The 27,957-nt window shown below is 39.7% G+C and overlaps 1 protein-coding gene and 1 long non-coding RNA gene across 5 annotated transcripts in view; one reads left to right on the top strand and one right to left on the bottom strand.

The window, feature by feature from the left end:
- Positions 1-160: 160 nt before the first annotated feature.
- On the top strand, positions 161-25,657 carry SFTPD (surfactant protein D). 4 transcript variants are annotated; one of them, XR_011098179.1, is made up of 10 exons: positions 3,707-4,415; positions 4,583-4,711; positions 5,289-5,396; positions 7,852-8,060; positions 10,054-10,161; positions 10,768-10,857; positions 12,556-15,099; positions 15,675-22,371; positions 22,650-22,774; positions 25,545-25,657. XR_011098179.1 is itself a non-coding variant. In XM_068687900.1 (8 exons), the coding sequence occupies exons 5-8, from the start codon at positions 7,868-7,870 to the stop codon at positions 12,933-12,935; spliced, it is 771 nt and encodes a 256-aa protein (XP_068544001.1). In that variant the 5' UTR covers positions 161-343; positions 4,330-4,415; positions 4,583-4,711; positions 5,289-5,396; positions 7,852-7,867; the 3' UTR covers positions 12,936-13,347. The 4 variants fall into 4 exon arrangements, 3 of the variants coding, with proteins under 3 accessions (XP_068544001.1, XP_068544003.1, XP_068544002.1); XM_068687900.1 differs by lacking the exons at positions 15,675-22,371; positions 22,650-22,774; positions 25,545-25,657 and adding an exon at positions 161-343 and having other exon boundaries at positions 4,330-4,415; positions 12,556-13,347; XM_068687902.1 differs by lacking the exons at positions 15,675-22,371; positions 22,650-22,774; positions 25,545-25,657 and adding an exon at positions 6,076-6,188 and having other exon boundaries at positions 3,700-4,415; positions 12,556-13,347.
- Positions 21,993-27,957, bottom strand: part of LOC137859175 (uncharacterized) — a 31,601-nt gene continuing 25,636 nt past the window's right edge. The window contains exon 3 of the long non-coding RNA XR_011098185.1: positions 21,993-22,398. This is a non-coding gene — a long non-coding RNA (uncharacterized lncRNA). The remainder of the gene's footprint in view (positions 22,399-27,957) is intronic.

The raw sequence follows: 27,957 nt of genomic DNA, 5'->3' as shown, positions 1-27,957 counted from the left end.
AAGCCCTGCTGATTCTGGACCCGGACATCCTAGTGTAGCCCTGCTCATCCTCACACTCATGGTGGACTTTTTGAGCCCAAATGGACCCAGGCAGTTCTCCTGATTCTTATAACGGATCAGTTTCAAATCATGGTAGTGGAAGTTTCTGCTCACTCTTCAATCTGTTGCTCGTTTAATCAATGAGTGGTAGCTATATGATGCGCAGGGGAAAGAGCTGTGATTAACATAGCACTTGCTTTGTCCTGGAGTGATACAGACTTACAGTAATGCCACTTCAGCAATCAAGATCAATCAAGTCATAACATGCAGCCAGGGAGAGCTGAGCATGGAAGCACTGTCTAAGGTAAGAGCTCACGGTTCCAGCTCCCTGATGTGCGTCTGTTGCAGGTCCTTGTCTGGGGCTGTGCAGCTACAAGTGCAGTGGAGCCTTCCTTTGAAAGCTGTGCAGCTCTTCAAAGCTTTCATATGAACTTCTGAAGATCTTAGACAGAAAGGTGTGCTGCTGCTTTTATCTGTGCTTTGCTTAGTACTGTTGTGGCTGGCCTGACTTACATTTGAATGTTATTTTTCAGTACAATTTTTGTCTTCTACTGGAGAGCTAAGCCAATCCTTAACACAATTAGCTAAAACGAAAAAAAAAAAAAAAAAAAAGTGCCTGTAAGGGTGCTGCCTATTAATGTGCCTTGCAATTGATATGCTCTGGATCCATGGTCAAGAGGCAGAATTCCAGTTAACGTCCTTAGCTCGTGGGAGCTCCTCACAACGGGAGCTGGGGGAAAAGCCAAATGGTGGGGGGCTCTCAGCTCTGATCCCTGGCCGTGTGGAAAATGACTCAGGGATCACTTTCCATGGATCAGCAGCCATGATCCTCTACTAGGAGACTTTGTTGCCAGGACAACTGTTGCCAAGACAGACTGGTGCTCTTTGGGAAAAAATTCACTGTGTTATTTCTGTACACCAAACTTTCTCTGGTATCTACTGTTAGACCCAGGCAAGCTCTTGGAGTTTCCAGGTGGAAACTGAGAAACAGTAGGAAGCGCAAGCGACTCTTACCATCAAGAGGGAGCTTGCAATCCTACGTGGATCTGCACAAAGTTCATGGTCTCTCAGAATGTGCATGCACTTCACAAATACGGGCCCCACCGCCCAGTGTTGTGAGCCTCTTCAGGCCACAATATCAAAAGGAATTCCAAAGCTTACGATTCTCTTCAGCAACATTTAGTTGGGAATAGATGAGGTCCTTAGGGATGTTCTGTATTTTAGTGCACAGCTATAAAAGTTTTTATGATTTAGTACAGAGGCTGTGATCAGCACCTTGCGTGTGCTGATGAAAGCAGCAGATTCCAGCACCTCACCCTATCTGTGAAAACGTGTTTTGTAGAATTATTGACATGCCCTCAGAGGAGGACTCTGTTCCCTTTGAAATAAATTGCCTGTAATTTTGTAATTTTATATCACCTGAAAGATTGCCTTTGGTTCACTTTGTTAAAACTATAGTGTTACTATATGGAAAGTCAATAATCTTTTTTTGGGACAGAGGTTTCTAAAGTTTATGATTCAAGACTACTGCTCTGGTATTGGTTTCCAAGTTTTACATTAAATAAATCTGGTTTAAGGAGAAAGTTTGATTATGGTATAATATTAAAAAATATTCAAGTCAGTGGAAGTAAAGTAGTTAAATGAATCAACTAGTCTCCTGAATACATATGCATATTTAACACTCTTGTTGCTGTCCACCAGAGGTCACTACCTGGCAACTTTATTCATTACTGGCTATGCTTTCAATTGAGTGGTTAGCTCTCTTGTTCTCCCTTGTCGCTGACTTCTGGATCAGCTGTGCAAATGCAAGTCCAGAAAACCCTTCTAATGACAGACTCTTTTCTAGAATCAGTAAAAGACAGAAAGGCAAGATCCTGTTGAAACAGGAAAAGGATTCAATTGATCCCATAATCACACCTAAGACACATCCCAGAGTGACTGATCTCAGTAGCTACCCCGTGCCTTGCAAGCTGTACTGTGCATGTTAAAGAATTTTCAGAACAACCAGACGCTATCGTGTTCTAGCAAATCCATGTGAAATGTATATCTGGATTCTTATCTAAATTGTCACAAAATCTTTCTCAATGTGCACTGAAATTGAGAAGCAAAAACAGCTTCTGATACTTCAACAGCAAGTGTGTCTCAGCTGTCATGTGCTTGGAGAGGTCAGTGCCTGATATGTTTTCCTTTTAGTATGAAGAAAACCCTCCAGAATTCTTTACCTGATTTATCAATTAACAAAATGAGCAACTTGTCTTACAGAAGTGCCATTCTACATCATCTTTTGTAAGTAAAGTGAAAATCTGGAAATCAAACGGTATTTTATGAGCTCCTAAAGCGTGGATGCCTTTTAGCTCAGGTGGCTGGAAGCTCAAGCAGTTAATATTCAAAGGAAAAGAAGGAACTCAGTATGTGTGTTTTTAGTAGTCTGTTCCCTGTGTGAGGAGACACTATGTGAACTGTGAATTTTGTCTGAAACCTCAAACACACCTGAACTTCCTCTAAGTGAAGAAAATTGTTTTTGTCAGGTCTGCTTCAGATCAATCTCACTGTCTTACTGCTTCTCTAAAGATTATGTTGAGCCTTGCTAACTCTGAACTATAGACCAGCATCTCTGTAGGGTCTGTATTTAGCAAAAAACAGGAATAGGTTTTGGTTTATAAGCACAGGTCCAAACTAAAATGCGATCATTTAAAGTTTAAGGGAGGAGGAGTTGGTATCAGCTTTGTACCTAGTTTCCTGGCTCCTTGGCCCTTGATAGAAAAATAAATAAAAGAATATCTGGTTATCATTAACACCCACTGGAAACTAGCTGGGAATGCCTTGTTTAGGTCTCTAGTTTCAAAGACAGACTCCAGTAACATGAACTCAGACTTTTCTACGTGTTGATGCTTGTACTAATTGCTACAGTGAATAAAGGGTGAGACTATAATTCTAATCACAATATTATTCCTACTCCTACTTATCTGTGTTAATTGCTATGGCATTGTTCCTAGTGTGTCCTGCTATAGAAATTTCCGTCTGTCACAGCAATTGATACTTTTTCTTTGCTCTAATATATAGAGTGGGTGCAGGACATCCACAGATTTTATTAGTAGTGACTCAAGGTGGTGGCCCAACACAGGAAACAACTATTCATCCACATGGTCTTTGGGGCTGGCAGACAAGTAAAAAGAAATATACTAAGAGATTCAGCTCTGCTCCATCCTTCTTGCTGTGCAGAAATACAGATGCATGGTAGGTTACAAAGGCAAGGGATAAATCACTACTAATTCAGAAGAAAAAGATCCTGAACAGGACAGCTTCCACTTTACATCTTCCTAAGGGCTTTAATTAAGCCCTCTGTATGAGCACCTATTTAGAGCTGGGCTCCATAATGCCTGCTCTGAGGGTTTTCTGAAACAAGGTTATTCCTAGGGTCTTGTTCTTCAGAACTTGGTATTCCTGCCTCTAGTTGTCTCAGTGAAAAGTTTGAAATACTTTTTAAGCTCCTGGTTTGGAGATAAGAGCACACTATTGGTCTGACATCAAAGTGAATCAATGAGCTGGCTGTGCATTTCTATCCACTGCTTTAGCCATATATTCTGTTGCAAGCCTCTAGAAGCTGTCACCCTGCTATGCTGTGATGAAAATAATTGGATGTAGCTCCCACTTCTGTTATTCCCATATGATATTGCTGCTGGTGAAGAGTACTCAAAACTGATGGCTCCAAAGTCAACTTTAAAACTTCAAAAGCCAAGTGTTCTCACGTGCCAGTCTGCTTGCTTCTCCAAGGAAATTTGCAGGGAGCGGCACCATACATCAAAGAGCAGACAGACATAAGAAAAGACCATTCCCACAAAGAGTGATATACAGAAAGAAGGTATAAGATTTCAAGCATCTAAATAGTGAGGAACCGAGTACTCAAATAAAGCTGGAGGAAGGGAAGTCTGTATACAAATAAGGAGATAAAAAATGAAACGACATGAAGAAAACCTCCTAATAATTTTGAGGTAAGAACCACCTGCCCTTATGAGCATTATTTACCACTAGATGCAGGAATGTGCAATAGTCCTGTAAGCTTGGATAATGCGTAAACATGTTGTTGTGCTACAGCTTAGTAACATTTCTAGTGTGTGATAAACTATAGGTCAACAAGATGCTTCACGTGATACTGTTTGTTGTTCTGAGCTGGCAAGAACTGGGAGTAGGGAAATTGCTAAGAACTCTATCTACTACATGCTTCCACTTCTGCAGGAAAGAAACCTTCAAGAATTTCAACAGGGAAAAATAAACCAGATGTTTTAACAGGTTACAAGGTGACAACGTGAATCTTGGATGTCACGTGTTGACAGCAAATGGATACCACATTCAGGTTCCTAGCCACAATAGCAAAGGTTGGTATAGAAATTCCAGCTGCTTATTTGAAGAAATAAATCTCTAAATCCAAATTCCTTTTTAATGGTGTTGGGTCTGCAATGATTTTAGCAAATCACATCTGAAAACAGCAGTGCTCTGAATTGATATTTTCATTTTGTTTTTACTGACACTAAATTTATTGTAGCTCCTGAACAGAAAAGACAGGGATGCAGCCTGGCAGGCTACAACATCTGTATCTGACTTGATCTCATCGGAGAATATCAGCCCCAGAAATAGGACCTTAGGAACAAGATCACTCCCACCGCTGCTGCAGGTATGGAGATTATGATTTGATTTTATTTTGCAGCTGGAGATGTCCAACAGGGCTACCTCACACAGGGTAAGGAAGTTTTCTACAAGCAGAGGTGCCAGAGACATCTCTTCCTCAAAACTGTATTATGTTATTCATTCTGCAGAGCTACCCATGGCAATATCCCCACAGGCACACTATTCTTGCTGTATGTTTCATATCTACATAATGGTACCATAATTGGATGGCCATGCAAGCTCTATTGAGAATTTTAGCCTCATCACCAATTTGAAAATTAAACCATTGACTGAATAAAGCGGAAACATCTTACAGTCAAAATGTGAGGTACCTGCAGGTATTCAACATTTTTGTTGGTTGTACTGTAACACAGTCAATATCTCTCCAAGGCCATGCAAAGATCAAAGGGCTTAATCCCAGGATGTCATACGCAATAACATGTAAAGAGGGTGGTAAGGTCGAAGTAGGCAATCGCTAGTGTTGTGCAAGACAGAGATAAGCTAGTAAGCCACCTCTTCCCAAAATAAAGCCCAAAATTACAGCTTTCAGTACAAATGAAAGGGATTTTTTTTTGTCTTGGCAGATTTGTCCTCAAGATAAAATCCATCAGGTGTCTTTTCCAATTCTTCTCTACTACGTTCTGTCACGCTGCCTGTCAGGAAAGCCAACAGAGTGATAGGTAAAGGTGCTGGTAAGTAAAACTCTCTTTTGCTCTGATAACTATTTGACCATACAGAGGCCCTGCAACCCTTGCAGGTACAGACATGCTGCTTAGAAAGGAGTTCTGTTGGCTGCCCCACAAGTCTATGACAAGCTGTTGAGGAGGAATGTTAGCAATATGTGCTCTGTCAGTTTAATTTCTGGCCCCTATAAATGTAATATTTACTTTTGAGGAGCAGTTTCCCAGTGATTGACTTAATAGGGCTATCATGTGCTGTCCAACTCAGATTTTGGGGCTGATGACTCAGAGTTGTCACTGCCTTGACTAGGACTGGAGCAATGACTCCTGGCTGCCTTTTCCAGAATCCCTTCCGCACTGTTTACCAGCATTGGGTGAATCACGTCCTAAAGCAGCTTTTAAGGAGGAATGGAAGAATTTCCTGAGATTTATATCTTGAAGTAATAGCTCCTATATCTACTCCAGAGCTAACTAGCCTCCTAAATATAAAAGAATTGTCATTACATCTTTCAGAGCCTGATTTTAATCTCTCTGCTGAGAAATTCTGCAACTGTGTAAGCCTCAGGACCCAAGCAGTGTCGCTACACCCACACTTAGTATGATCCTACATGCGGGATTCTCCATCTTCTCTAAATCTAAATATGGAATGCAAAATCTGGTTTTCCTACTTTTTCTCCCCTATTTTTTTCAGAGAAATTGGGAACATTTTGCATTTTTAACTAAAGTACTGTTGGTGCAAGCTATCATTAATCTATTGGGGAAATGATTTAGCTGCAAGGAAACCCTGCCTCCAATTTCCCAAAGGTAAACAGGCACTTTGCATCTCCCAGAATAAAGAAATGGGGTGGTCGACATGGAAAACTTTGGAGGTAAATAGGTTGTAGCTTCTGAAGGACAGGTTGGGAGGCAAAAAGAGCAAAGATCTGTATGAGGAGGATTCTCTGTAGGGAAAGGACTTTACTGTGAGCCTAACATTTTGTTGTCAATTTTTCTTTTTTTGGACCATAAATAGTATATTTTTCTTACTGAGTTTGTGGGAGACTGCAGTGATATCAATGTCCGTGGTACTGGATAATTAACACAGTATTAAAATCCACCAGGAAGAAACCCTCAGAGAGAAGAAAAGAACTGGCTTCATTCGTGAAGCTGGCTAAAAAATATAAGCTAAGATTATAGCTGTGTTATATTGGCCATCTAAATACCTTACTGTATTTTATTTTATTATAGGCCATTGCTCTAGATTTTGAGCTGAGCCTAAAAGTAGCACAGAGAAGTATATGGAAAAATGGTGCTTCTCAAGCTCTGCCTTTTTTTTTTTTTGTAATGATAATGTTCTTACAGAAATTAATATGCTAGTGATTACACTTTGTATTGTACTTTATCAGATAAAACATGACTAGGGAGTCTGCTCTCCATGGGAAATTTTTCCTGAAGCTTAAAGTAAAGAGAAATAAATGATGTTATTACCAATATTCAAGCTGGATTTGATTCCTTACCCTAATTTCTGGTAACCTAGCAGAACTTAAACTTGTTTCCTATTTTAAGCTGACTGATGGAACTGGGAGAAAACAAAGTCAATTGATTTGGCACTCATTTACTATAAAAGTTTGTCAGCTTGTGTTTGCTGTAGGGTTTTTGTTTTTTTGTTGGTGGTTGGTTGGTTTTCAGTTAAACACAAAATACATGGGACATGATTGCATCAAATGTGGCTATCATATGAAAATGGAGGATAAGTTCAGTGGTGCAATTTGTTGAAACATCATGCAGAGCATGATCTTATTGCCTGTTACTAGTCTGCTCAGAGAGGGCAGCAAAGTATTGCAGATCTGGAATCCAAGAGAACCTAAGCTCTGAGGTGTAATACTGAGGAAGAAATGTAACTTATTAATGTACAAGGTATGAGAGGAGAAACTGGGAGGCAATCAGATAATAACTACCTAAACACATGTAAAATTTTGGTCCTTTTAAGCTGTGGGTGTTTGCTGGCACTGAAGATGTTATTAAGAGAAATAGATTAATCAGCATAGATTTAGACATCCTGATAGCTGTGAACAGAAGCATCCCTGCAGAAAGGCAATAGTTCGAGAGTTAAGGATTTGTCCCAAACTGTAACTGTGTGTGACTCATTTGGCATAAAGAGAAATGTTTGAAGTTTACATATACAATGAAGAGAACAGTACAATGGATTTGCAGCATGAGAGATGGATGACTGTTTCTATTAGGTATTCTCATTACACCTTGAGATTTTCAGATTCTTACAAGCTTGGCTGTTTCTCCTCTGTTTTTTATACATGAAGATACAACCAGACTCTAGATGAAATGGTTCAGGCGCTACCCCCTCTTCTTGTTCTTTTGACTGAAAACAGAATATATTTCCTGGGCATTGTAGGCAACTCTTCCCTAGGCAACCCTTTAAAATGATGTTCATGGAGAAATTAGTGATATGAATCTGCTTTATTTTTTGCAGAGCTTTGGCCATACCAATGACTCTCCTTCAGCCATTCAGTGCCCTGGTACTTTGGATTTCACTGATGATGGTAATGAGTTCAGTTAACACAGATAAACCTGAAGAGAATAGGTATTCCTGCCCGGTAATTCAGTGCAGTGCTCCTGCGGTCAATGGCTTACCAGGCAGAGATGGAAGAGATGGTCCCAAAGGTGAAAAGGGAGACCCAGGTACAGAGCTAAGAGCATTTAGCAATACTTCATTTTTAACACTGCCTACCATCTCTTTAGTTTTATTTTATACTTCTTCCACTCCTTCATTTGTGTTTTTTTTAACATATCTCCTTTTTTTCTGTCCCATTAACCCTCTGTAGATTATGTACAATTTCAGGAATCTATCTATAAAGCACTTTCTGCATTTATAATTCTAGACTGGATACTTGGCTTTTAAGAAATGAGTAATAATAATAATAAATAAATGAGAACCACATTTTCGCAGCAGCCCATAAAACAGAGATGCAATGAGATTTTGATCTGAATGTACCATCTGTACTCTGAACCACTTACAGAGTTGCCTACAATACCATACTGAATTATGTCTGCTTTTCCTTTCCGGGGGCCAGCTCTCAAAACCAGAAATCATGCTTGCTAGAGGTAGCTACTAATCTGATGATCATAATTGGATTGCTTCAAATTCACTAAGTCCCAACAACTGAATTCCCCTAAGACATGATGTGTCAAACAATTGCTGCAAACAACAAACAGATCAGCAAGGGCTATGTGTCGCATGATAGAACCAAGTCACCAGCTCTCCCAAGATGCCAAATCTTGGGAGATTTGTCCAAAACATTTAATGTTTGTCCAAACAGTCCAAACATTTAGTAAGTGCATACAGAGTTGTATACTTTCTTACCATATCCTGTGTTGTCAGGTGCTTACCATTAGATAATTGCTTTTCAGCAGCAAAGCAAACTCTCATCAGTACCCATACCACTGCATATGATCTAAGACATAAACTTTCAGTGGTGTGGATTGATATGCTGTATACACATTTTCAGTGGCACATATCCTCAGTATGCCCTCTGCAATTTCATAGGTGAAATAAGTAAATCTAGCTCTACCTGTTTAAATAACTGTTTCAGAGGTATCCTTAACCTTTATCATTATTTAGCTCATTGTCTAAATAATATATTTTGAGTGGTGTGGTTGGTTTTAGAGCACGTGTGCCTCTGCAATAACAAGAGAAAGTATTTATTTCATTGGATTTTCATCGTCATAAATAGATGCAGTACGGAATTCATTGAAGTAATGGTGTAGTAATGGTAAATATGTTCTTAGCAAATGAATATTTCCACAGGAACAGTTTTCTGGTAGAGGTGAGGGTGGTATTTGACCCATGATGAAAGAGTTAAAGATTCAGACAAAGATGAATTGAAATGTGAGTGATGACAATTACAAGGTAATATAGTGGTCTAGTCCCTTGGGGATTTTGCTAGATGCCACATCCCCCTCCGTTCCGCTGAGTTAGGACTCCTGGCCATGCTCTATGTTTTTCCTCCTTGAAGGTCAAGCTGCATATCATGTATTATTATTCTTAATATATTGTTCTTAATATATCTTACTCTGGCTTTGTTTGTTATTTTTTAAGCTCCATAGAAAGCTGAATACCCAGCCTCCATTGTTTCTATGAAAAGGTGTCACTTTGAATTTGGGGCTAGTTTTGTGTCTTGTATACAAAACTCAAAAGTTGATTATTTCTCAGAACAAGGTCATCAGGAATAAAGTGCATATGCATCTTACGGGGCTTCATAAAAATCTAAAATAACAAGTGAGTGTTAAGAAATCATGGGTGACCAAGAAGTCATCTTATGCTCTGCATTATTTCTGTGGCTCCTAAGTGAGAATGTAGGGGCTTTACTTTGCTTTTCAAAAGCTTCCTTGAAGAGGAAGACTGACGGATGGCTCTGTCCACATCATCTGTTTCCTGCTTATTTATCAATAGTAACTGGTTGTTCCCAAACAAATACCATTTTATCCCCTATTCCCAGCTGGACCTTGCAACCTATCTTCTAGGAGTGTCTTCTGTCTCTTTGTGCCTTCTGCACACCATTGCCTGCTGTTAAACAATTCCTGTGTTTGTCATTCCCTCCAAGCAGTAAGAAAACATGGTGGGAGAATTGTCTCAGAAAACAATAAAGCCATTTTCTTTTAAATCAAACTCTAGGAGAAGGGTTGAGAGGTCTGCAGGGTTTTCCTGGGAAAGCAGGACCTCCTGGAATGAAAGGAGATGTAGGACCACGAGGAGAGAAAGGACAAAAAGGAGAACAAGGAAGTAAGAAATAAATTTCTCATGTTTCTATAATCTAGTTTTCAATCTGTTATTATATTTTCCCTGAAATATTTGTGTTAATGTCTGATATTCTTATAACATCGTTTGAGGGAAGGTGTGATTCACACAAGTGTGAGGAGCAGAAAGATGAACTGTCTGTTACTTAGGAGATGAGTTGCCCAATATAACTTTTTTGTGCCTGGAATGAGTCATTACTTTATTGTCTGTGAATGAAATAACAAACCCTTGGCTCATGTTATAAACAGCAGTTTACCTTTCATTCTTTGACTGATCGTATGTTTTCTGTTTTAACTTTAACTCATTTAAAATACTTACATGTGTGTTTTGCCTTTGAGAACTGGGCTTTCCCAGCTGCATAAGGGATGACCTTGTCAGCCCTGAGAATTCAAAGTTCACCCAAGCATCCATCCCACTAAGGGATGCGGCTCTCCCAGTGGCACAGTTTCCCAGGGAACAAGTCTGCAATGTGGCCTGTGGTTTCTGCTCTGGAAAACAAACAGTTCTCTCACATGGCATCACATTACACCAAAGACAGTAGTTGTGTAGTCGTTGTAATATGAATTACTAAACAATACCTTAAACTTCTAGTTGTAGCAAGTGATGGCCTGCAGAGACAAGTGACTGCTTTGGAAACAAAACTCAAGGTTCTGGAAGATGAATTAAATAGATACAAAAATGGTAAGATACGATCATTCTTTTGTTTTCTTTGTGGCTTTGCGATATGATGGGCATGCTTGTGCTGGAGAAGGAACTGAAAACAGTAGGGTAAAACAAATATTTCAATTTTCTCTTGTGTCACTCATGGGAGATGGTCATTACTTAAATGCTTTCTCACTGCATACTTTACATCCATCCTGAACTAACCTGCCAAACTTCAAGGATCTCATTGCCAACATACAGCTCAGGGGCTTTGTTACATGAACTGCAGGACCGGCTAATGTTCTCTGGTCATTTGTGCTTTAAGTGGTGTGTTATCTCTCTCTCACTGCCTCAGTTCTAGATAGTTTTCTATGAGTAGACAAGGGTTGGGATGCTGTCTGTGTAAGCCTGGCTGTAAGTAATTTCCCAGGAGATACTGTGTGAAAATTTTTAAAGAATGTCTCATCCTTGCATTATAATTACTGGTACAAATACCACAGTAGGAAAGGCACAGAGTCCATTACTGTTCCTAGGTTAATTTAGAAGGAAATGGCACAGTCTGCAATGTAGCACAGCACAAACATCAGCAGAGTAAAGTCATGTAGCTCTGATCATCCTTCCAAGGGGGGTGTCCTCCCTGCAGAAAGCACAACTTTGAAGCCATAGTTGTGTGAAAAGCCTGATGGTAACCTGAAACTGGGGCAAGAAGCTGTAGGACGTGGAGAGGCTGAACAGCTGGTAGCAGTAATCCCTTTAGCCATCTCCCTTTTCTCCTGTGCTTGTATATCAATGCCCTAGAAAAGGGTGTCTAAAACAGGAGGAGAGCAGAGGCTTCCTTGCCCACAGGAGCATTGCACTGTTTCCATTCTCACAGTATCAGGGAAAATGTAACTATGCATATGTCACAGGCTTTGTATAGTTGCTATAAGGTGGTGGACAGACCTCATGCTAATCCTGGAAACATGTTTGAGAGAGTAAGTTAAAATAACTGGCCTGTTACAGACAGCAACTGCATTTCAAAAGAGGTATTGCAATCCCTGTTTTATCTACTAAACAATCAAAAGCTTCACTTTCCACTGTTTTTTCATGAAAACCTGGCAGGTGTGTGAGCTACAGATTTCTATTTCTCCTGAGATTAGTTAAATTTTCAGGACAAATATGTGGTTTTACAGACTTGCTGAAGCTGTTCCTGTGTCTCCTCTTTCTGCTCTATTGCTTTAAACCCTGAATTTCATTACAGGCTCTCAGCTTTAGTTTGTGAGATACCAGGAATGTATGCAATAAAGCAGAAGGGTACAGAAGATCTCCTAATTGCAGCTCGGTTCCTATGCAGGAATTTGAATTGATCTCTGGTTTTTGCAATGAAATCTGGCAAGCTATTTTGTCATGCTTGTGATTTGCCTTAGAGCATGAGCTCTTAAGGTCCTGATTCAAGAACCGTAGTAATGTATGAACCAGGAACAAAAAATATTAAAACAGGACTCGTGATCCAGGTCTTGTGAAAACCCAGTTTTCCTAAAGCATGGATTTGCTATTTCCAGATATTTCTTTTGTTTGACTTCTGTTGGGTTCTGCCTACTACTGCAGTGAGTAGTCTGTTTATAACTGGTGTTAACTGTGTACAAAGTACAACTGTGATATTATGGAAAATAACTAAAGTTATATAATAATAGTTATATAAGTATACCATCCTCAATTTATAGTGAAAGTCAGTTTGATGGTTATTTTTGTTTCTAGCTTTAATTTTAAAGAACATCAGAAGCATTGGTAAAAAAATGTTTGTCTCAACCGGCAATCAAGACACTTTTGAAAATGGAAAATCCCTTTGTGCGAGAGCTGGAAGTACACTTGCTTCTCCTCGGAATGATGCTGAGAATACAGCTTTAAAAGACTTAGTGAGATCTGCAAGGCAAGCTCATATAGGGATATCTGATGCACAGACTGAGGGCAGGTTTGTGTACCTGAGTGGAGGGGCTGTAACTTACTCAAATTGGAATACTGGAGAACCAAATAATCAAAAAAATGAAGACTGTGTGGTAATATACGAATCTGGAAAATGGAATGATGTGGACTGTTCAAAGACACAGGCTTTAATTATCTGTGAATTCTCGAGCTGACAGATCTGAGAAAATCAACATTTTTGTTCTCAGTTGACATAGAAGTTTGTTGATACAGAAGTTTGTTACCATTTATGGCCTGGAAAAATCAGAACCAGCATGTATGTATAATTGTTTTACTTTTGACATTCAGTTTTGCATCTCCTAATGAAGTAGACCTGTTTGTTCAATCACTATGAATTAATTTGTGCTTACCACATGGGCTGCTGGGGATCTAACGTTCGTATAGGCTTCTGGAGGGCTGAACTCCACGTCAGCTCTAATATGGTCCCCTGGACAGGGTGCCTACCAACATTTGAAATGTGTTTTGCAGTTTGTGGCCTACCACAGTCTGACCTGGTAGCTTAATCTGTACCTCATGAGTTGTTGAACCTAAAATGTGAGCCAAAATAAATTTTACACATGAAAACCATGGAACTCTTTTTTATAAGCATGGAAATTTAGGTAAGGTAGAGCATTTAAAACTAGTTTAAGGAATATAATGGGCAATTTGTAAAGCAGTGATTATTATTAAGTAAATGATTAAGCTCAAAAAGAGTATTTCTGCTCCATTGCAAACATATATTCCAAGCAAACTGCATCAATCAAGCAGGCATTTGTACATGTATGTGGACTTGTGGTTCAAAGACCATGTCATGATCTGGGCCATATTATCATCACACATGGGAATGTGATTTCCTCAGAGTCTGAGAAGAAAAGTGCACGTCTATGTTTTTCTCAGTGTTTCTGTTTGGAGTCTACGCAGCTGACAGCAGCCCAGTGTTGGAAACAATAATTGGTGAGTTCTCAGGTTGATAAAACAAAAGTGTCTGTGTACAGCTAATGAGGCAGATGATTTGGAACTCTGCCTTCACGGAAGACCCATCTTATTCCTCTCTGTCTTGGTTCCACAAGTCTGTTTAAAATTCCTATCTTTATAACTTTTCCACCTTGTGCTTCTATGAGAAGTACTGTGACCTACTAGGTGACCAACAACCTTCACCTGAAGTGTGTCTAGAAGGCCCCTGGCTGTGCTCCCTGCACACAGGAGACAAGTCCTCCTTACATGTGTGTGTGTTTTTTTGCAGTTGCGTTGAGGCAAATTGAAATGCTGCCATAGACAGCACCTAGATTACTCGGTCAGCCTTCACAACTGAAATGGAAAGGTTTGCTGTAGAGACTGTCGTTATGGTAATATATTTAACTGTTATTGTGTTTGCCAGCAATAAGGGGTAGAGCTTTTTTACTTAGTCAGAGACTAAGCTCTCACCTTGCTCTACACAGAGGCTCTGTATGGAGCATGAAGAACCTGAGGCTCTAATATAGTCTCCAGGAGTTGTCAAGTGTAAAATATGGTCCTAACCGAGCTTAGTTTAAGACAGCGCCAAAGTTAAAACAGTCCAACGCTATGTCCCAAGAGAGACCTTTTAGGCAGTATCCATCTACTTCATCCGCTCAGCTCACGTGTTTTACATCTCTTGTTTTCATTGCCTAATACTGTGTCAACCTTTGTAAGTAATGACAGTTCTTATATCTGTACCAGGATATGTAAGTGCAAAGGAAAAACAATTACTGCACTTGTTGAAGGTTATGTATTTTCTATAGTGTGATATATCTGCTGATCTGTATATTTTCCGTGTCATTACTGGCAATGTATCCCTAGAGTTTCTCAAGTGAACTGCATTCCTTTCCGTCATTAATTGGCATCCTGCAGCTATGAAAACAGGAACTTTTAAAAATGTGCCTGGAGATTTTAATCAATATTTATTACATGAAAATGCAGGATAAGGTGCAGTATTTCGAAGACAGATGTGGGTTAATTTAGGACAGAAAAGAGACATTCTAGAGAGGTAAATATAGTCCTGTTGCGCTGCTAGGTGTAAGGATCAGTGGTAATTCAGTGTCAGGTGCATGTACTTGTAAAGAATAAGGAAGTGTGCTTTAAGATTATCTGCACAAGCACTGTGCTATGTTTGGTGACCATTTCATTCATAGCTGAACTAAGAGCAATGCCTCCAGTAGGCCAGCCAATGAATTACAATGTTTTATCTGTTAATTTTAAAAGGTTTTAATGTAGTATTTTGCAGATGTGAATGGCTCTGTTCTCCCACCTTCAGACACCTAAACCATCAAGTTGTCCTCCATGAAGATCAGCTATGCAGCACCTAATAACAGATGCCCAAAGGTAATCACAGCAAGGAAAGATTAAAACCTGCAAATTACATGTTAGTAGCTATATCTATTATAGCACTTGTACCTCATTCATTTTGTCATTTCAAAAAATTGATCCTGCTTTGCAATGCTAGAAATGAAGTGGCAAAATATTAATGCGATATGAGCATTCTTCTTTTAGACTGCATCTACAGCTTCAGTCATGCTGAGTCGAACTATTACAGGATGTCAATAAAAGCTTTTGGGATCTGTAATAGTTATGAGAGTAATGACAGGAATACAGATAGTAGTGCTTGTTAGATACACTTGCTTGTAGCACTGTAGATAGTGCTTGTGGATACATACATGATATTTCATTGCACACAAGTATCATAAAGCAAATATGTTCTAACCAATTAAAAGCTGTCTCTCAGCAGAAGTTTTGTAGATATACTATTCCTGATTTCCATGTCATTCAATGTATCAAGAGTCCAGCTCTGAAATGTAATTTAGACTAATTCTTACAAGATTTTGCCCATTGAATTTCTAATGCACTTGTTTGAACTTCATGAAACTTCTTCTAACCCTATATTGATTATTTGCATTTAGACAGCACTACATGTTATTCAGATGGGATCTCTACAGACTGAAAAAACTGGTTTCAGGTAAGTGCAAAAATAGTTGTATGCTAAAAATACGGAAGAAGTTCATGGAAGTGGAGAGGATGAATATTCGTGTTGTAGGTAAGCTCAGTTTCATACGGTCCAACGTTATTAGATAACTATCCTTATTACCAGGTTTTGCATGCGAGAGGTGTATGTAGCCTTCAGAAAGGAGAATGTGTATAAAGCCTGAGCTGAGGTTTTTGAATTGGTTGCTTCAGGTAAATATCTAGTCAGACCAATTTTGAGTTATTGAGTTCTTTGGCCTAAGTTATACTATTTGAAGCTGTTAAACTCAGTGAGGTACTCTCAGAGGTTCCCTCAGTTCCAACCTTTGTCACCAGACATGTCAGGAACACTATTCTTTCTGTAGGAACACTGTTCTTTAGTAGATGCTGAACAGCAAAAAGTGAGTTTGAAATTGTTTTTCTAGAGGCCTAAATCAGCATCCCTGATGACCACTTAATTTTGCATTAATTAGAAACCAATCTGTATTTGCTGTTATGCCCCTGATTAGAACCATCTCATTTGGTGCTAATATGACCTCCGCAGAGCTTCTAAGTAATTCAAGATGAGAGCAGCATTTGTTAATCAGCTGCAGGGCTTATTTTTTTGAAACATAGCACAATTTTAGGCTAAGTTTAGGCTTAGGAAAAGCTATCCTGTCACCTGTGAAAAAACATGATTTCTGAAAAGCTCTTTTCCTTCTTTTCAGTTTTCAAGTGGCAATTTTCAATGGGAACTACAAGACGGAAACAGGAAACTAGTTCAATCAGTAGCAACTTGTACTTACTGCTGTCCTTTTTAATCAAAAACTATAAATGTGGGGGAGGAGTGGATAATTTATGCTCAGAGCAGAGGAGAAACATGTCTTTTTATCTGGCTTGTTTCCTGCTATGGAAGAAGGCATCGCCTTCTTGTGTGAAATGTGCAGAGAAGAGTTACATAGGGAAGCCTGTGTCTTTAGGACTATCAGTATGGCTCTTTAGCCCAGGGCCTGCCAAGGAAAGAAAAATAAATCTTGGATTGTAGTTTGGCCAATAATATCCAGGAAAAGAAGTAATGTAGGAGAGTCTGGAAACCTAAATGCAGTTTCAAATCTCTTTTAAACTCTTTGCCAAACCTCTCAGCAGTTGCAGCAGCACCAGATCTTTTGTATTCACTCTAGGGAATGATCTTATCCTCAGGCACCTGCAGTTAACATCTCTTTTTTATGGTCTGTGACCATAGTGATGTTTCAGGCATTGGTAGCCTGAGCTGTTTAGATCAGTGCTGCAGGGCAGACCAGTGCGAAACCTGTTTCCTGGCCCTCTGTTTTGTTTTGTTTTGTTTCTGGTTTGTTTATGTCTAAAGGTAGCAGCACAGTCTGTTCCTCAAAGCTGAGTTTGTGCGTTCATCCTGCACAAGGCAGCTTTGCAGCGGGAGGAAAACTCCACAGTGTGTGACAGGCTGGCATCCTCCTCCAGCCCTGGAGAGTGTGAGTACAGACACTTCAGGCAGCTGGAATTTACCCTGGACTGTTTACGAAACGTGACAGTAGTCAACCCACATTTAGGTGTCCAATTTCTGAGAGCTAGTACTTGAAAAACCTTCAGAGATGTTGCCATCAAGGAAATGTGAAGGGTAGAGAGGGAGTAAACCAGGGGCCTGGTGTTGCCTTGCAGCTTTACCCAGCAGGCTTTTGGTGCTTTCTTGGGGTCAGAGCTCTGCACCTTTCCCCCCCACCTCCCATATGCACCGGTTGGACTACTGCTCTTGGCCACCCCAACCTGGTGCTTGAGACAAACACCAGAAAAGTCTCTGCATGCTTCCACCCACCCCATAAATTATTCCCAGCCATGCTTTTGATGTAAACAAGGGAGGTGCAACCACTACAAACAAACAGAGGTGGCCACAGCACTTTAAATTTACTTGGAAATTTTGAAACATCTGGAGCATAATACTAATGAGTACTTCCTGATCTCGTACCTTGCACTTTATGGATCCGATGGCACCTGTGCAAGGGTATCCCACTCAGAAGCAGTTTGCGCAATGCTGCCTTGCTTACAGAGCAAAACGTTTTAACACCTCTATGACCCTCATGCAGTCTCTACCCTTGATAAACTGCTGTAAGTATCAACAAAAGCAAGGAAAAGATAAGAAAAGAGAAATGGAGGAGGAAAAAGGGATGGTTTTTTAAACCTCTTTACCATTTTACCTATTGTTACCAGCTACGATGAAAACAAGAGGTATTGATACTACTTCCTAATCCTGCTAACCAAATCATGGATTTGTGCATCAAAAAGTAGTAAAGCAAGTATTATCCTGAAGGCCCAGATGGCCCTCTGTGTGCTGCTATTCTAGTACTGCCTCTAGTACCAGTTATGTAGTGTAGAGTTGCAATTGGCAGCATCTGGAGAATCCTACCTTTCCCTTTCAACAGTAAAGACCATTAGTAGCTTGCATAACTAACAGTGAGGAGGGGAAGCTAACAAAGCCCAAAAGCCTTTCAATTGAAAAGTTCTGCTAATGAGGTGAAAATGTTTATTGCCTTTTAATCTCATGTTTTAAAAGTCTGTTAATAAGGTGGAATCTGTATTCCTAGCAAGTAAGATTTAAGTGTCAGGAATAGTGTGGCAAGGAAAGCTGCCAGGTCTTTGCACAGCAGTAGTTGTAAAAGCTATTTAAGAAATGTTTCTGATGTGTCTGTAGTGCTTTATAGTGTATCATGTGTTAGTTCACTGAATGCTGTAAACTACCCACTGTCTCAAGTTACTAGGAGCTCTCCGCTGGTTTTGTATGCTGCAGCCCTGAAGTTAATCTTTGTCTAATGCTCTCAGAATAAATCTGATTTTAGTATTTATTCTAGCAAATTGTGTGAGTTGTTGGAAAGTGCAATAGTGTGAATAATTTATCTCTGTTACAGTGGCACAGTATGTTATTTTGGAAAGGTGAAAAAACACAAAAAGTTAGAAAGAAATGGAGTGTACCGCTTGCATGCTAACACTGGTACTGCAAGCCAGGAGTACGATTGTTTTCTGCAGGTTTCAAATACTAATTTTTAGAAGTTAATACCTGAAAACCCACTTCAGCTTGAGATGATTGCCCAAGGTAGCAGTGGAAATGGACTGGCCTTTTGAAAGGGGCACTTGGTAGGCCGGGCTCTGCATAGGACTGAGTCACAGGAGGCTAAGCCCATGTGGAGTGCCAGGAAGCCCTCATGCTCGGGGGCTGCACCCTCTCTTCAGTCCCAAGGTATTTCTTCCTTTGTGCTAAGTGGACACAGCTGCAATTGCACAGTCTAGCCCAGAGGACATGTGAACACACTCTGAAAAGGCAGTTACAGAAACCCTATGCTAGGCCTATTTTTCTAGCTTGATCCCCTGAGACAGTCTGGTAAGACAGACAAGCAACGTGTCATTACTAACAAGTAAGCATATTTGAAGCACTCTTTTGTAGGTACCCACTCATGACAAACAACTATTTTCCTGTCTGTCAGCTGCTGATGTACCAGATGTCTCTGTTGGAGCGCATTCCCTCACAAACCAGAGGTTACAAGATATCATAGCTTGCTTTTAGAGAGGCAATACTGCAACCTGCCCTCCTCTCATGAGCAAACGGAAAAACATTCAGAAACAAGCAAGTTTTTGGTTCCTGATAGATGTGAGAAACCACTGAGGGCCGCAGGAGATGGGAGAGATGCAGGAAAAGGCAAAAGAATTGAAAAAATTATTAACAGGACAACAGCTGCTTCCGTGATTTTGCATATGTATCTGACAATATTGGTCTAGACTAAAGGTAAACCTCACTGTGATTGTAGCATGTGTGAGAAGGCTCGACTGAATTCAGCATGTGTTAGAAAGCTCACATCTCTGCTGAAGTGAACAGGAATAAATCAGCCAATGAACAAAGGTACCCATAGCTGTACTGCTGTTTATATTTCCTGAATAGCATGGACAGGCCAGCAATCAGTAACATCCTTTATAGTCACTGCTGCAGAGATAATATTTGAGCAACATAATGCTTATGTAGCTGCATGGTATGACACGTAGGGAGCTGAGAGAAAATGAGCAGAACATGCTCATTGTGTTTTGCCTTTCAGATGGAAAAGGTATGGAGATATATGCAGTCTATTGTACAGGTATGCATATATTTGTCATGCTTAGCAGAATGGATCCGAAATCTCTAGGCCGGGCTGTAGGTCAGGTTGGCCAGTAAGAACAGGACAACTACTCCTTAGCCAGGTGGTGAGCTGCCTAAACACATGGGGGCTGGACTTCTCCATGCCAAACTCATGGAATGATTCCTCAAAGCAGTGAATGCCAAAACAAATGTAAGAAAATCAACAGGTAGCTCAGGTGGTTAGTAATAATTTCATTAAGGTTTCTCTTGTTTGACTAAGAAAAACAGTAATTAATCTTCAAAATCTCATGTAAAGCTGCTATAAAGACTGTAAGAAGTGACCCTCATGGAATAACAAAATTATATTTTATTAGTTAATTAGTTGGCACTCATGGTTATTACGGTTCTCAGGGTTATTAAACATTCTCTCTGATTTGTCCTGCAAGCTAAGTCTGCTATATTTTAAGAACCTGCTGAACAGTTTCAGTTTAAATTGTACTGGCCAATCTCCCTGTACTGATCAGATCTCCCATTTTTCTCCAGAGAGAATCTGAGGTTTTAGGACTCTGTTCATTCCCTTTTGTTTTCTTTCTATGTCACTGGTTCCTTGGTTTTTGTCTACCTAGATGAACTCCAGGGGGTTTTAACTAGCTAGCTGAAAAAGAAAATATACGGCAGAGCCGAAAGAAAACAGATGGGTATGTATTTCTTAATGCAGTTTGTGCTAAAGGTTGCAATGGCTTGTGCCTCAGCATAAGGAGAACGCTAACAGTAGTGTCTGTTATCCTGACCAGCGACTGAGTAGTTCACCTTGTTTCCCTCTCAATATCTGAGTAGAGGAAAGAATTTCCTCGTACTGGTTTTGCAAAGCGTCATCCTCTGAGTTTTGCCTTTCATCTCAACCTATATGCCTAAGGAAGTTTCTAAAGGGCAGTTAAGTACCCAATTGCCTTTGAAGGTCACTTAAAATTACATTTTTAGAAGTGCGGGTGTTACATTTTAGACTCAGTAATTTGCATATTCCTACCTAATATAATATGACCTGAATCATTCTGTTAAGTATAAAAAATACATTTTTTGTGGTCGAAATCTAAAAATTCAAGAACTTGCCATTGATTTGCTCTGTGTCTTGTAGATAATTTACTGAAATATTAACAGAAGCAAACAGAGAAGAAATACTACTGGACAATGCAATGCTGGTTAAAACACTGTAGTTTCATCTGCTTCAATTTCAGTTACATTGCAGCAGTCTTCTAATCCCCATGAGTGATTGAATATAAATGGTTCATTGTGTTAATCTTTCTGATTTTGGGGATCGGTGTTAACAATTTGCAGTCAGAACAAAAGACCTCAGTAAAGACCAGATTATAATAACAGAATAATAATCAGAATGGTATAGCAAGAGTATAGTTTTAGCAATGCTCTAAGGATGTAAGCATGGTAAATGTTTGCTTGGAGTGGTCACATGTCTTAGTAGGGCATCAGGCGTAGGTGTTAAGCCTCTATTTTGGATGTGAAGAGGTCTGTGCTCAATTTTTGCTGTTTTTATGTCTAGGTGGTGAAAATGTGATTTGTCACTCTTCAGGGAGCATCTCAAAACACATGCTGAAGTTATGTAACAGGTATTGTAAACAAAGGTACTTTGGTCCTAAGTAGCTATACTTTTCTTGAGAGAATCTGCTCACTTTTAATGTATTTACTTTTCCAATTGCATCCTCATTATTATCTCTGTATATGAATAGTTTTGGTCAAATCTCACTATAGAGGAAAATTGGATTTCAGCAAACTATGTTTATTTTCATTAAGAGTTTGGCTTGCAAAAGCTTGCAGAGAACTCAGCAAAGAAATAGGCTTGTAATTAAAGAATAAAACTATCAGCACCTTTCTATCAACCTTTTTAGTCTATCTAACCTTAGTAGTCTAAGAGTGATCGAAACCTAGTGATAAACTAAAGTACTGCAAAAACTACAAAATAAATTTCTATAGTACTTGGGCTCCAGATTAGTGTGTCCTGGATTAGAAGATATAGTCAGGGAATGCTCAGGGTGAAAGAAAAATTGTTTTAATAAATATATGTCTGTAACTAAGCCTTTATTTCCTCCTCATCCTTTAGAGGAATCTTCCAAGAATATGTCTACGCTGAAGGCTCTCTATTAACTGTTACTTACATAGTTGCAGGCCAGCTCAAGTAACAGTAAAAGAGGAAGAAATTAACGAGCTTCCTTGGGCATTTAATTGCATGGCCTTTCCTTGGCATCACACAGCTCTGGCTGTGCTGCCAGCAGTGCTCAGCATGGCTGGTTTGGAGCTGCTGGGGATTTATTAGCACAAGATACAGTCACTCTAAGTAGGGCCATGTGCCTGCACTGTTACAGTACTGCTCCAAGGCAAGAAGTGATGGGGCCCCAAAGAATCACTTGCTGCCACTGTCACATCCCTCTTGTCTCAGGGGAGTGAAATCCGGTCCTCCAGACATGAAGCACAAAGCCACCATGCTGACTTGCAGGCACTGGATGGACTCAAAGCTGCACGTCACCAGCCTGGTAAGGTGCTCCAGAGCTCTGTGTTTCCTGGAAAATGAGATGATGACGTGCCTTAACATCTGTCTATCAGCTATCACAAAGATAACAAGTGTCCCTCTGTACTTGTGCACTAACGAGAGTCTAAAATGTAACGTTACAAATGAAACAGATTCAATATATTAAGTGCTAAATGCATCAAACAGCACAAGTAACCGAAACATACAGATTTGTGTTCAGTCTCCTAAAAAGCTCTGTGCAAAAACGAGCATCTGTAATACTTATTTTGTCTTTGTGTACAGCTAATGGCAAGATAACAACCATGAAACGTGGCATTTCATGGGAATTCATTATTGGTTGGGAGCCCCTCAGTAAGGTGCGAAGCAGCTTCATTGCACTGTGACTGTCAGACCTGAACAGCAGCCTGGTGAGTTCATTATTTTCACTTCTAAGTCTGTATTTTCTGCCATGTGTTTTCAACCACAAGGTTCTCCCAAGGACTTAGACTTTCAATAGTAAATAAAAATTTGGCAGTGCTTTTGGATATATGTGTTGTAATACTTATCAGTGAGACAGTAGATGGGCCATTTCCCAGCAATAATAGCATAATAACAGCCTAAAAAGGTGGAGTTTTTTTGTTTTTTTGCTATCTGCAGACTAGATTATCTTTATTTTAAATTGACAACAAGAGCCAGGTGGCTGCTCAAAAGAACAAGATATGAAGTACGAGCATATGTTTCCAAGGCAATCTTGGCCAGTGGCTGTTAAAGCAAAAAATGCTTATTGTTACGTCTTTTCAGAGGAGGTATAGTTCATCTCCATGGGAACACAACATGACAGAACAGCCCTGTGATGAATCTTTGTATTATTTCCAGTAAAGATAGACAATATTTATGCCATCATGACACTACTGATTGTCATTGCAGTGGGTATTTCTGTCGTGGTGTTGAGCAAGTATTAGGAATCATCTCCCAGAGTGTTGTGCAGTACTCGCAAAGCAGGGCTATATGCTTAGCAAGGAAGATGTAAGGAGGAATTACAGAGCTAGTAATGTGGCCTACAGGACAGAAAACAGACTCTTTGAGATTGGCAAAGAAAAGCAGGCTTCCACAATGATCCTAGGGATTGCACCTCTCTAAGCTACCTGTTTCACAGCTGCAGAAACTATAAAGGTACAGGCTTTCAAGAAATCATTGTTAGGTTGTGACGTCTGAGTTAGAGCATTTCTGGGGTTTTGCTTGTTTGCGTGTAAAGGGACAAGACAGAGGCTGACTTGGACAGGTAATTTTTAGTAAGCTTGGAGAAAGAATATAGTAAAGGAGAAGGGGAGTGTATGCATCGTGCCTAATCATTAATGACATTTTGTCATAGTATCTGCAAAACCTGATCATAGTGATCACAGGTGAGGAAGGTGAGGCTGCAGGAATGAGGATGAGCAATAGGTTTTTTTTTCAGGCTTTTTGTCTATTCTTTGTGCAGGACTTTTGTTCGTTTCGACTACAAGGAGCTATAGCCTCACTATGCTCCAGGAATTAGTATTCCCACACAAAGTAACACGAAACCTACACTTTAAAATATGTAAACAGCAGGGACTAAATATATATATGTGTGTGTGTGTGTGTTCTTCAGGAAATTTATTTATTCATTTATTTAAGTGGTAGTTCTGGAGGCTTTATTTCTATAGATATTGATAAGTGCCTATAAATATTTTTTCAGAAAAGCAGGAGAAAATCAACCTGATGTTCTAATGCTTTTCAGGTTGCCTTTGTGATAGGTGTTCTCTTACATCCCTGTTCTTTCTGATTGGTGTGCTCCCTGGTGTAGCTTGTGGGAAATGGACAAAAGGCTAAGTGTAAGGTCTCAGTAAGTGTTGAAGGTTCAGACATAGTATGCCAAAACATCAGTTTCTGTACCCAGCATGGACTAGGCCTGAGTGTCCTTCTCTGCTTCTTCCTGAGAGAAATTCCTTCTGATAGGAATTTGTCCAATTAAAAGTCCTCAGACTCAGGAGCAGGACTCCTCCTGAGACCTAGCTCATGCCGTCATGATAGGGACCCGATAGAGCAGAAGGCAGCCTCGTTTCCCTTGGTTCTTCAGAACTTAGCTTTTTGACTCATCACTTTATTCCGGCACCTAGTTTCTTGGCACCTCAGTCTCTACCATGAAATGACCGTGTCAGAGTTGGATCTGCTACTGCAGATCAAAATAAAAGGATGATGTGCCATTTCTTAACTCTTCTTAAATATTCCTTAGCCATTTTCTCCATTTCCTGTAGCTTTAAAAAATTTCAAATTTTGACCCATAGTATAGTATTGCAGTATACAATATAGTACGATATACATGTACACGGTATATACTATACCACAGTATAGTATTGCAGGTATATTGCTACATGTTCCAACTTTTACACTGAGTACAGGCTCTTAAAATATGTTCCTTCTGGAGGCAGAGGGGGCCTTAAAGGCTATCACCTCCTACGTCATGGAAAAAGAAATAAGCCCTAATACATCAGTGACGTGCCTTTCTCCCAGACTACTTTTTTTTTTTTTTTTCTCCAGGGATTAAAGTCAAATATTGCAACTTACTGAGGAAATAATGATGTTCTCTAGTATGCTGACTGTGTAGTGTAAATCAGTGGCCTCAGGTGTATGAGAAGGAAGCAACCAGATACAATCTGAAAACAAAGGTCAAGTGTTTCCTCTGTCAACAATGTTTTAGGGGTATATACCTTGTACTGGAAAGATATGTGCCTGCTTTTTTTCACAAAAGCTGTGGAAAACCCAGACACCCTTTCCTTGATAATACAGTGTCAATTTACTTTTCCTAGGACAGAAAATAGATTGAAAGGGAGGACTTTTGTTCTTCATTAAAGGGCCTGAAGGCATTCTGTTTTGTCTTACACTAAAGTATTTTCTTATGTACAAGGACAGTGCTAGGCAAGACCTGTTTGGTATACTCTTAAAACCCACACACCCAAGCTCTGCTCCCTATGGCTGCTGTCCTATCTTTAGGAACCTCATTATCTGTATTCAGCAGTTAATTCTCCTCTTCCATCTACCTGCTTATGCACTTGGACCTAGAAATCTCTGCCCTGGGATCCATCCGCCCAGATGACAGCGTATTATTAAGATGTGAGTGATACTGTGTTTGTTTATAAATATAAAGATGTCTCATTAGCAATTGCATTCTACATCTAGGATGCCTATCTTCCAATTAAAGTGGCACGAGGCTAGAGTACACAGCAATGAAATGTTCTAAGCCCTAACAGCAGCAGAATTTGGATTCTGTCCGTATTGGAGGTATAGTAAGGTACTGTAATCTCTACTTTTGTCATCCTGTTTCTATATCAATGCAGTGTAAACTAGTATAAGTAGGATTTGATCAGTGTTTCTTATTTTCCAAAGTCACGGATACGGGTGACCTTCCCCTGTTTATTGTGTGGACTCGCTGCAGCCGGGGAGCAGGGAGCACTTATACATCGGACTGTTTCATTACGTAGTAGATGGCGTAGGTTTAGTTCCTATATTTCTGTTGAGGACTGAAGGTGATAACTAGAGAGTCCTAAACGGGCTTTGGGCACCCAAGTCTGGCCTATTTTAAGATCAGCAGCAGCAGAGCAGATAGGTTGCAGAGAAAATACTAGACAAATATCAAGTGTGAATGTTGCGAGGATGGAGATTTGACCATACGTGCTTGCCATGCAGATGCTGTGCCAAGGACAAGCTAAGGTAGCTGATATCAGGAGTTTGCAGCACAGTAACACATTTGAGAGTAATGTCTCACAGGTTGCCGAAATAAACTAGCACGGCTGCACAACATTGTTTTATGTGAAACAGTGCTGTATAGCTTTATGAAGATCAGACTATGATAGTATCCTTAGTAAGCAATCAGCTCCTTTCAAAACAGTGCTGAGCAAAATGGAGGTCACCTTGTTTTTAGGAAATTACAGGTTTGAAGGCTATCTGAAATTTGTTTTGGCGTTGAAAGCACCTTAGAAGGTATTAGCTATCAAACCGCTGTTTTTTGAGGATTGAAGGAACTGCTGCTATAAGAAGCAGCACTCTTTCTGGATACACAGCATCTTAAAAAATGAGATACCAGTTTTTTTTCAAAATTCTCCTTTGCTAACAGTTGTACAGGCCTTTGTGGAGCCTAGGTTTATTTTCTGGCATTAAAAATGCAGCATAAATCTTGTGTTAGGGAACCTCAGAAGGAACCTCATTGTTCTATTTAAGACAGACGGAAGGTTTAGCATCCGGGTTCCACTGAAATCACTCATGTATGCTGGCTGAGTTTTGTGGGTGTTAGCCTGCCAAAAACCTTCAGCCATTGCCACATAAGCGTATCTGCAGGTTTCAGATTACCGAGTGTTGTAGCTATTCTACAGGTTGGCAGGTTGCAGAAAAAAAGAAAATATTTACTTTCTTTCTGCCTTATTCTTCAGTGTAATTATCTTACCTAATTCTCTGTTACTTCACAAAGGGAAGTAAATGTAATGACTAAGTAATCAGTCATGGTGGATGATGTGTCAACGTCTTATCAGCCTATTTGTGCAATTGTGATCTGGCTGACAGTAGAAGAATTGGTCTGAAATTCATAGTAATTTGGGGGAGAGGAGGAGGATACAAGGTAATTAGTCCTTTTTTTTCTATATACCTGATGCCTTTGCAGATTTGGTTTTGCTCATGCCATACTTTCCCAGATGAGCAGAGATAGTGTGTTGCTGGTAGGGTTTCACTGACTTCTCTGCCTAATGTTGCAATTTTGTAGGTAAGTTTGCGAAGTACAAACAGTTCCATAGGAAACATAGCACTAATCTGCAAAGATATATAAAGTTGTACATATATTAAAATTGTATGCATATGCATGGAGATGTATGTGGGCAGCACCACAGATCAGTATAAACCATTACAATTGTTGTAGTTGTCTGGAAACTGGGTGTGTACGAGGTTGTGGCCTGGTAAGGTAGATTCCAAAGAACTTGGGCACTTTACCATTTAAAATATTGCTTCCCTAAGTCTAGATTCGTAGTTTGATCTTATCTTGCAGCTGCAGAAATTTCTCAGAGCTGCAAGAACCCCAGAGGTCTACAGCCATTCAGAAACAGACCTGCCAATGTCTTGTGCTGAACTGCCCTATATCTGCCCAAACTACAGCAGTGTTCACAAGCAAGTCAGTTTCCCTACTGGATGCTATCTAACCTACATTCTATAGACCTAGCAGTAGTTTTTTTCATCTACCATAGTTTCAGCCAGTGGGATTAGAGGTTATATGAAGTGACTAACCTGCAAGCAAACCTGTGCTGCATATCAGGAAAGAGTGAAACATAGATATTTTATAAGTTTTTTTTTTTTTTCCTTTTTTCCTATTTTTAGGAAAGAAAAGGACACTAATACCTCGTCAACTTGTTCATTAAAACATGGCCACATATCATTTCTGCATTTTCTAGGTAAGGAAAACACTGGGAACAGTTTCATTGCAGGTATTAGACTAATTGAAGGTTTCTTTATAGTGTTTTATCTTTCTCATGGGTGTACAAATCTGGAGTTATCTGTTAGATGAATTGCTTTTTCTCCATTAAAACAGAAAAATGAGCTTTGTAAATAGAAA

Source organism: Anas acuta, chromosome 7 (genome assembly GCF_963932015.1).
Source record: "Anas acuta chromosome 7, bAnaAcu1.1, whole genome shotgun sequence".
In the NCBI taxonomy this organism is placed as follows: Eukaryota; Metazoa; Chordata; class Aves; order Anseriformes; family Anatidae; genus Anas; species Anas acuta.
This window is presented reverse-complemented; position numbering and strand designations above follow the sequence as displayed.

Excerpts from the sequence above, each read along its gene's own strand:
- SFTPD (XM_068687900.1), top strand. The coding sequence starts at position 7,868 with ATGACTCTCCTTCAGCCATTCAGTGCCCTGGTACTTTGGATTTCACTG. Across the intron at positions 10,162-10,767 it reads ACAAAAAGGAGAACAAGGAA|TTGTAGCAAGTGATGGCCTG; the intron begins GTAAGAAATAAA and ends TTAAACTTCTAG. Across the intron at positions 10,858-12,555 it reads ATTAAATAGATACAAAAATG|CTTTAATTTTAAAGAACATC; the intron begins GTAAGATACGAT and ends TTTTGTTTCTAG.